This window comes from Muntiacus reevesi, chromosome 2, assembly GCF_963930625.1.
Source record: "Muntiacus reevesi chromosome 2, mMunRee1.1, whole genome shotgun sequence".
Classification (NCBI taxonomy): domain Eukaryota; kingdom Metazoa; phylum Chordata; class Mammalia; order Artiodactyla; family Cervidae; genus Muntiacus; species Muntiacus reevesi.
This window is the reverse complement of record NC_089250.1, coordinates 280,565,243-280,574,193: the sequence shown is the minus strand read 5'-3', so window position 1 is coordinate 280,574,193 and position 8,951 is coordinate 280,565,243. Positions and strand designations below refer to the sequence as shown.

Below are 8,951 nucleotides of genomic sequence, written 5' to 3'. Positions count from 1 at the left end.
CCAATGCAGGGGACAGGGGTTTGATCCCTAGTTGGAGATCTAAGATCCCACACCACGTGCCTTGGGGGCAACACGCATACCATGACTACTGAGCCCAGGTGCCACAACTAGAGAGAAACTCACGCACCATAACAAAGACCCAGCGCAAAACAGAAAAAAAAGTCATCTCAAGGTTACATGTGGAGTTAGCATAAGGTCAATTATCACAGTTATCTTATACCTGAGATAAAGACATATGTCCACACCAACTCTTGCATATGAATGTTCATAGCTGCATTATTCCCAGTCCCCAAACCTGCAAACCACCCAGTGTCCAGACAACTTAGGAATGGATAAACCAAATGTGCTAAATGTGTAAATGGTCTATTATTAAATAGCAGCAGCAAAAAAAAGAACAGCTGTGATAGATCCACAGAGACAGAAGAGAGACCAGTGATTGCAGGGGCAGGGGAGGAGGACTTGGGGGACTGCCAACAGGGGTGTGCGCTTTGGATAATGTGAGAAAAAGTTCTAAACCTGTGACGACGAAGGCACAGCTCTGTGAATACGCTAAAAACCACTGCATTGTATACCGGCAAGGAGTGAATTGCATGGCACAGGGTCTCCATAAAGCTGCTAAGAAATCTCTACATTGCAATTTAATGTTTTACAACGTGTGCATTTTTATTTTTTAGAATATTAAGCCTTTACCTACCTTGCTGGCTGAGTTTGTGGCGTCCCTTCAAAGTTGTGCCCCAGGCCAGCGCCCTGCTCTCCCTGCCCCGCTCTCCCCGCCTGCCCCACCCTTGCTCGGCAGCTTTGGGGTGCGGTACTCTACCTGGCTATGGAGCGTCTTCATCAAGTGCCGTGACACCCGTGGTGAGCAGCCTGCTCCTGGGGTAACCATCTCCTGTTCAACCAGCCCTAAGGCTATCGAGATAGCCGCGCACACACAACACATGGAGGTGATCTCAGCCGGGGGAGGAGAGCACCTCCCACTACACAGGGTGGCGTGCCTGCGGGACCAGGGCGAGGCAGGCTTAGTAGTCGAGAGAGGCTGGGGGTCCCTGACTCCTGCTGAGGGTGTGACTGGCTTACTGGGGTGGCTGCCGGCTTGGGGGGAATTAGTCACTTGAGGGGAGCTGTTTGACTCAGGGCTCTTACCAGGAGCAGCATGGAGGGCGGGGGAAGGGGCTTTGCTAACTGCCCTTTGAGGCGCTCCTGGTTTCAGGTGTTAGGAGGCACCAGAATCAGGCCTTACTTTTAGCCTCCCTCCTACACCCACTGGAGCGAACGTCAGACAGACTCGCGACAGATTTCTGCTCTGCCAACCACTGGGTCACCTCCAGCAGATTTAGCTTGGGAGCAAAGGCCAAGGAAGGAGACGGGGCTGGAGAGAGGACCAGCTGAGGATGGAGGCTCTCGGTGGCCTCGAGGACCAGATGAGAAGGGGTGGGGGGCGAGCGGCTGGGACCAGGTGGGAAGACGCCGCCCACGGTCTCAGCCCAGAAGCAGCCCAGGTGATGCTGGGGTGCAGAGTGCCCGGGAGGCTGGCCAAGGAGGCTTGGCCCAGTTACAACGGCAAGAGGCAGGGTGACCGTGCTGTGGAGCTGTCTGGGACAAGTGGTCTAAAGCCCATGAAGACGGTGACAGATGTGACTCCGTCATGCGTGAGGCCGCGACAACAGGGCGACACACACACCGCTCCCTCGGGAGACGCCACACACCCGAGCACGTGGGTGGGGCAGAGCCTGCCTGCTGTTCCTGGAGACACAGGGCTCCTGAGCTCTGCCTGCAGGATGGAAAAGGAGGGTTGGAAAAGCGAGTCCACGGCGTTCTGGAGTCTCTGCAGCTGGGTGCCCTTCCATCCCGAGGGAAGGCGGGCGGGGCCCACGTGTCTGGAAGACGCTGATGAGTCCGCGGAGAATTTAAAAACCCCTTACCCCACCAGCTGACCCTCAGACGGGGGACTGTTCAGGATGATGCAGGTAGGCCCAGCGTCATCACGAGGGTCCGTAAGAGGTGGAAAAGGAGGGCAGAGGAGAGCTCGGGCAAGCCCCCGCGAGCGCCGAGTGGCCACTGCCAGCCTAGAAGGCTTGCGGAAGGGCGGTGGGCGCGGCACGCAGGCCACCTCTAGGGCAGAAAAGTAGCAACGGTTCCCCCAGAGATCAGAGAAGGGAAGCAGGACCTGGACTTCAGCGCAATGAGACTGCCCGCCTCCTGACCTCAGAACAATGATCTAGCTCTTAAAACAAGAAGAAAAGGAAAAAACAAGAACAGAAATCCCACGCTCGGGAACACGCGCCACCCCCACTCTGCAGGAGCCTGTTTTGAGGAAACACACAGGCTGCCCGCAGAGTCTGCTCAGGTGTCCTCACGGCACCGGGAGCTGCGGGGGGGACTGTCGGGGCCTGGTGGAAACCCAGGAAGTGGAGTCTCCACCCAGGAATCATGACACGACACATTTTTAGTAACATGGAGGTGGGCGGGAAGAGCAGGGCTTCCCGGCTGTAAACATGCAGGGACTTAACCGGCTGTAAAACCCCACCCCTGTGTGAACACCGAGAAAAACAGTGGCATCCGCGACCACTTTCGTGAGCTTCTTTGTCCTCAGGTATATTTCAGACTTTTCTAAGTGAACAGAAACTACTTTTAAATATGAAAAATCTCCCAAGAAGGCTGCCCGCCCACCCCCACCCGCCCCTCACCATCTGTGTGGCTGGGCCCTGGCCTGGCACCTTCCTCTGTGACCCCAGCACAGACCTCACCACTGGCTGCCAGCCAGACTGTGTTATAATGAGGAAGAACCTTTGAATTCTGTCACCTGAGTCAGTCACTAGAGGAATGCTGCCTCTAAGCTTAAATTATACATAATAGCCCACCTCTGGGAGCCCTGCCTCAAAGGTAGTGAGCATTTAAGCTAAAATTCCTTCCTTTAGCTCACAGGAGACCTCCTGACCACACGCACCTATGAGTGTCTACAGGGAGGAGGAAATGAACACATCTCCTCTGAACCAGGAAATGTTTGACTTGACTTCCTCCCCTTTCAGTGTAAGAGCAGCCTGGATTTTAACTCAAGACAGGATGGTTCTCTGGGGCACAAGGCTCTATTGTCTCAGTTCGCTGGCTTGTTGAATACAGGCGCTATCCTTGCCCTAACCACTCAGGCTCTCGATTCACCTGCCTGTCATGCAGCGAGCAGCACAAGCTTGGATGCAGCAACGAGATCACTGGTGCCCAGTTCCACCTCCAGCCTGGCCGTTCTTCCCCGGGCCTGAGTATGGTCAGCCGCTCAAAGGTCCCAGAAGACTGGACATGGAGGAGGTGGGTCCCCGGGGTGAAGGCTTCTCCCTCCCAGTTTCAGGCTGCAGGAAGCTCCCCCAACCCCATCCATGTGTCCCCCACCTTGCCCAGTAAGGATGGTTACTGCAGCACTCAACACCCTCCTGCGACCCCTGCTTGTGCCCGAGGCTGCGGGGGGCTCAATCCTTGGGTGCATGTGTTTCCCTGAAATCACCTCCCATGAAGTGCTCTTTTTAGAGCAGAATGGAGACTGAAGTGCACCAAGTAACAGCCGCCAAGACGTCCACGTCCTAACCCCTGGATCCATGAATGTCACCTCACACGCAAAGGGCTTGCGCAGATGCGAGCAGGAAGTTGGATGGACGTGGAAGACGTGTAACCCTGAGACGAGGATGACCATGGTTACCAGAGACTCTGGATGCAGCCCCAAGGGCCTTACAAGGAGGAGGCAGTATGGGACCTCACTATCCACGGCGAGCGCTGCCGATGTAGCGAAGGGCCACAGACCAAGGGGCGCAGCAGCCTCTACAAGCCAGAAAAACCCTTACAGTGGATTCCCCCTTAGAGACTTCAGGAGGAACCAGCCCTGCTGACACCGTGATTAGGCCCAGGGAGACCCAATCCAGAGTCCCAAGAGGATACACGTGTTGTGTCAAGCCATCGCAGCAGTAGGAAAGTACCACAGGACACTAGCCAAGACCTGAACGATGCCCAGGACCCAGATGGGCCACCAGGGGTGGCCCACTGTGAAAGCTGTGGGTCACAGCCCTGAGCCGCTGGCCTGCAGGCCTAAGTGACATCTGTTCTTGGAGCCCATCCTTGTCCAGAAATCCTCGGAGAGAAGTTCCCTTCACATCCACTCAGGCAGGGACAACAATGCCAGCAATGGGGTGTGCAGCCAAGGAGCGCGCAGGCTGGACGCTGGCCCGGCTCAGGGGCCGGCTGCTCAGCAGCTCCAGGGGCTGGGCGGGAGGGCAGGTGCTCTGATCCGATCAGCAGAGACCAGACATCACGATTCTTCTGCAGAAACTTGTCCAGTTTAAAACTGGAATCTGTTAAAGCTCGAAAACGCACAGTGGATAAACTTCAGCTTTGCAGCTGGCTGCAGACAGAAGCTGGCCATGCTTTCCTGGGCTTCCTGGCCCGTCCACACTCAGACCACGGGCCCAGCTTCTGCAGGAGGAGCGGGAGGGCCTGGTCACCAAGCCAAGTGGTCCCAGAGGTCGGGGGAGCCTGCACGAGGTCACCGGTGGGAGCTTGCAAGTCCCCTGGCGGCACTGGGCTGGCGGAAGCCTGGAGCCCAGCCAGGCCTCTCAGAAAGCTGGGGTAGGGGAGGCAGGAGACAGGGAGCATTAGCTCCGGCGGCAGACTGAGGTGGGCAGGGGGCCCCCTGGGACTCTGACCTGCTCCAGGGTCCTGGGCAGCCTCCAGGTCTCCAGGCCACGCCGGCGCCTGGACAGGGAGGCCGCCCTTCCCGCGCTCACGGGGCCTCGGGCCGGTGGCTCTTGCGGTGGATGACCAGCTGGGACTTCCAGTCGAAGCTGTGGCCGCAGTCAGCGCAGAGGTGGCGCCGCTGGCTGGCGTGGCCCTTGCGGTGGATGACCAGCTGGGACTTCCAGCTGAAACTGTGGCCGCACTCCTCGCAGGCGTAGCCGCGCGGGCCCGGGAGCGCGCGCGGGGGCGGGCCGGCCGGCGGCTTCTCGGTGCCTGGGCCGCTGGCGTGCGCACGACGGTGGATGACGAACACTGACTTCCAGTCGAAGGCGCCGCCACACTGAGCGCACGTGTAGGGCTTGCTTCTCTGCGGCTGCGGCGGCGGCGGCGGCGGGGCCTCGGGGCCGCCGGGCCGGCCCTCGCTCTCATCTCCTGGGAGCGGAGGAGGCCAGCTCACCTGGGGACCCAGCGCTGTCCAGCCGCGGCGCCTGGGCGCCCCGCCCGCCCCCATCCTCCACCCCGCCCCTGCTCGAGAGGCCACTCACCCGGTCGGAGGTTTCTCCGCCCCTCGGATCTGGATCCCGTGCTCAAGGCCTCCGGCTGTGACTTCTCACGCGACTCAGGCAGGGGGTGCGGCAAGCCTGCTTGAGGTGGGGGGCCCATCAGGTGAGGGGTTCGCACGAATGAGGGGCGGGGGGGGCGGCCTTGGGAAGCGCTGGGAGACAAGGTGCGCCCAAGGGCCAAGAGGAGGAGAGGGGGCCTCACCCAGGGAGACCACCGAGCCGTACTTCTCCAGCATCGCGTCCCAGTACAGCTCCTTCTGGGACGGCTCCAGGAGCCCCCACTCCTGCAGGGACACAACCCATCACCCACAGAACTGTCTACTCTGCACCCACCAGGCCGATCCCGGCCAGAGCCTTGCTGGTCCCCTGACGGGCGGCAGGTTACCTAAGAGATGGGAACAAGTGCTGCGGATACAGGCCTGGGAAGGGAGCTGCCTCTTGGCTCACCAGTCACCCTCAGCTGCCCCACCCCAGGTTCTGGCCATGCAGAAGGAAGCTGAGGACCCCTGGATGGCCCTGGGACTGCGTGTGCTGCATGGAGCAAAAGGCTAGGGGATGGCAGGGACCCCAACCACCTCTCCCCTGCTTCTGGTTTCAAGAGTAACAGAGATCCTCAGGGGAAGCGCCCAGAGCCTCAGCAAACTTGCAGGGAGACTGGGGCGTCAGAGGGCAGGCATTGCCTCGCACCTCCAGACACAGCCGGGCCAACTGTTGCTGAAGCACCCGGGCTTTCAGGATGCGGCTGGGAGCTTCTCAGTGCAGAGCGGGTTAGGAACAGTGTCACTGGGAAAGGACAAGACCCTGATGCCTGCACTCAGGACCCAAGCCGTCCAGGTGACAGGGCCTTCCACGCCCAGCTGGCTGCAGCTGAGGGCTGACTGGCCTTGGAGGAAGGCCCCGGGCCATTTCCTGGCAAAAGTGTCTCCACCCTGACCTTGGGTGTGCAAGGGAGGCCGGACTGCTGGCTGGCACTCAGGCTTTTCTGCCACACTGGGGACCCTGGCCCTTCCGCACAAGCACACGAGGGTTCACACCGGGTGCTGGCTCAGGACTCCTGCCAACCTCCGTCTCACATCTGTAAGTGCGAAGCCCACCTCTGCCAGTTCCCATCACTCTAAACCAGGTTCCCAGTTCCCTGAAACCAGAATTCTTTCCAAGCACTGTTCTGTCCCCCAGACCCTGCCAGGGGTACCCTGATACCAACTCCACTTTGGGGCAGCAATAAGGACAAGAAGCACTGGCCAAGGAGCCTGGACAACTGGCAGGACAGAGAGCAGCCCCTGAGGACACCCTCTTCCTGCAGCGGGGCTGCACTCGCCAACCGGGAGCTGCTCACCTGAAGCCGGGGTGGCTGGAAGGGTGCAGAAGTCGGTTCCTGTTGTTCGACATGCTCCTTGCAGGACTGGGCTGGAGGTGGGGGGCTGGAGGATGCTAGGAAGCCAGGCAGGCAGGGGTCAGGGGCTGCTCCTGCGAGCCAGGGCAGGCAAGGAGCTGGCGTTGGTGCCGTAGCCTGGGCCCTCCTCTGGCAGCAGGAAGGCGTGCTCTTTGTGTGCCAGGCACACAGCAGGCAGGCAGCCAGCCCTTCCCTCCAGCCTCCAGGGGACCCAGTCCTCGTGGGGCCTGCCTCCCAGCTGGGGACGCCAGACCCGCTCCAGGAGCCCCCAGTCTCCACACAGCCTCTCCTGGACTCCCCCCTTGCACTCTCAAGGGGCCCCAGCCCTGGTGCACCCGCACCTCACCTGTCTCCTGCACGTAGCCATCAGGCTCCTCCTTCACACTGCAGCTGAGCTGGGCATTGCCCTCCATCTGGGCATCCTTTGGCGCCTCCCCAGAGGCTACCCTGAGGAGCTCCACTGTCCCTGAGGGGTGGACACCCCCAACCAACTCCTCTGTCTTCTTCGTGGCTGGGAGCACAGCTTGCTGCAGGACATGTGCTGTAATCTGAGGTGGGGGAAGGTCATTGGGGCACCAGTTTTACTCTGTCCCTCAGAGAAGCCACCACCACCACACTCACCCAGCCCAGCAGCTGCCCAGGGTCACGCTGCAGGTCTTCGACCAGGACAACGGCCTCCTCAGGGCTGCCTGGCTGCTGGCCTCGCACCCAGGCCTGGATCTCGGGGGGCAGAGCCCCCAGGAACTGCTCCAGCACCAGCAGGTCCAGTATCTGCTCCTTGGAGTGCGCCTCGGGCCGCAGCCACTGGCGGCACAGAAACTGCAGCCGGGCCAGGGCCGCCCGGGGACCGGCCACCTCTTGGTAGCAGAAGCCCCGGAAGTGCTGGCGTGCCGTCTCGGGATCCTCTGGGGTGGCCTCAGGGTCCAGAGAGGGCAGACTCGGGGGACCCAGTGGGGATGGCATTGTGTGGGGAATCTCCTTGGAGCCACCTGCAGGAAAGAGGGGTCAGGCTGCCAGCCACACAGCCACAGTCAAGGTGAGGCAGCTGCGCGCAGACAGCCCCAGCCCGGGGGTGGTGGCGGTGGTGGTGCTGATGTCTGGGCAGAGAGGGCCCTGGTGTGGGGATGCTCGAAGCTAAACTGGAGAAAGTTTCGTGGAAGGAGAGGTCACAAGAGCTGGAACTAAGAGCAAAAGGAAGCCTTGTGAACCACCTGGAGTCGGATGGAGCTTCCAGGAAACAGCTAGGAGATGATGCTGAACGCAAGGCCAGGGGAATTACCCCAGGCTTCCAGGGTCAGCCGAGGAGCTGAAAGAGGGGGAGCCAGGGTGAGAACAGGCTGCCCCGTCCCCTCCATCTCCGGGTCACGTTGACTCAAGAGGGCACCCCGAGGGGCTGGCCTGCGCTTCGGCCGAGGCAGGGGCCGACGTGGACCCCGAGACACCGTACTCGCTGATACGGGACAGCTGTGCGTGACTCACACCGTGTGGACCGTACTTGTGAAAGGCGGAAGCCAAGCAAAACAGAGCCTAGGGCTGTGTGGAGCGCTCCGCGGGCAACCGTGTCCCGGCCCTGAGGGCCCGCAGGGAGACGCGCCCACATGGGGGGCCTGTCTGACAGGCTGAACCGGGCCCGACCCCCACAGCTGGCCTTCCACAGACGAAGGGGAGACGGGAGTTCTCCGGGAGGAAGGGACGGCGCCCCAGACAGGAGGGGCCAGACGACGGCTCGGGGGAGGGGCGCCCCGCGCACTTCGGGCGGCGGCGGGAGGGCCCCTGCGCCGCGCCTACCGGCGCTCACTCCGCCACCACGAGTCCCTGCGATGAGGGGCCCCGCGCCCTTCCGCGGGCCCCCCCATCGGCTCGCCCCTCGCGCGTTGCCCCGGCAACATCGCCCTGGCCAATCACGCGTCTGCTCCAAGGCCCCGCCCTTCCGCTGGCCCCATCGGCCCGCCCCTCGCGCGTTGCCCCGGCAACATCGCCCTGGCCAATCACGCGTCTGCCCCGAGGCCCCGCCCCCTCCCGTCGGACTACGTTTCCCATGAGCTTCAGCACGCGAGCACAGGCGCGGCCTCGGAGCAGGTGCACTTTCTCGGAGTCCTCGCACGGCTGAGGGGCGCCCCGTTCCTCCGAGCGGCATCTGCGGCGCCGCGGGCTTCGGTGGGCTCCCGCCCCGTCCCGGCAGCCGCTCTCCCTTTGCGCCCGCCCCGGAGGACTCACCCACTGCAGAGATGGACGGGACCTCCGGACCTTGCGCATGCGCACATCAGGCCGGTGCCTAT

At 61.7% G+C, this 8,951-nt stretch overlaps 1 protein-coding gene across 4 annotated transcripts; it reads right to left on the bottom strand.

Annotated features, from left to right (window-relative positions):
• Positions 1 to 283: 283 nt before the first annotated feature.
• Positions 284 to 8,906, bottom strand: ZNF446 (zinc finger protein 446). Of its 4 annotated transcripts, XM_065926999.1 has the most exons (7): positions 8,890 to 8,906; positions 7,294 to 7,661; positions 7,019 to 7,220; positions 6,616 to 6,746; positions 5,482 to 5,563; positions 5,262 to 5,360; positions 284 to 5,148 (listed from the first exon to the last, which is right to left on the bottom strand). In XM_065926999.1, the coding sequence occupies exons 2-7, from the start codon at positions 7,633 to 7,635 to the stop codon at positions 4,763 to 4,765; spliced, it is 1,242 nt and encodes a 413-aa protein (XP_065783071.1). In that variant the 5' UTR covers positions 7,636 to 7,661; positions 8,890 to 8,906; the 3' UTR covers positions 284 to 4,762. The 4 variants fall into 4 exon arrangements, with proteins under 4 accessions (XP_065783071.1, XP_065783072.1, XP_065783073.1 ...); XM_065927000.1 differs by lacking the exon at positions 8,890 to 8,906 and having other exon boundaries at positions 5,262 to 5,357; positions 7,294 to 8,626; XM_065927001.1 differs by lacking the exon at positions 8,890 to 8,906 and having other exon boundaries at positions 6,616 to 6,710; positions 7,294 to 8,626.
• Positions 8,907 to 8,951: the final 45 nt, after the last annotated feature.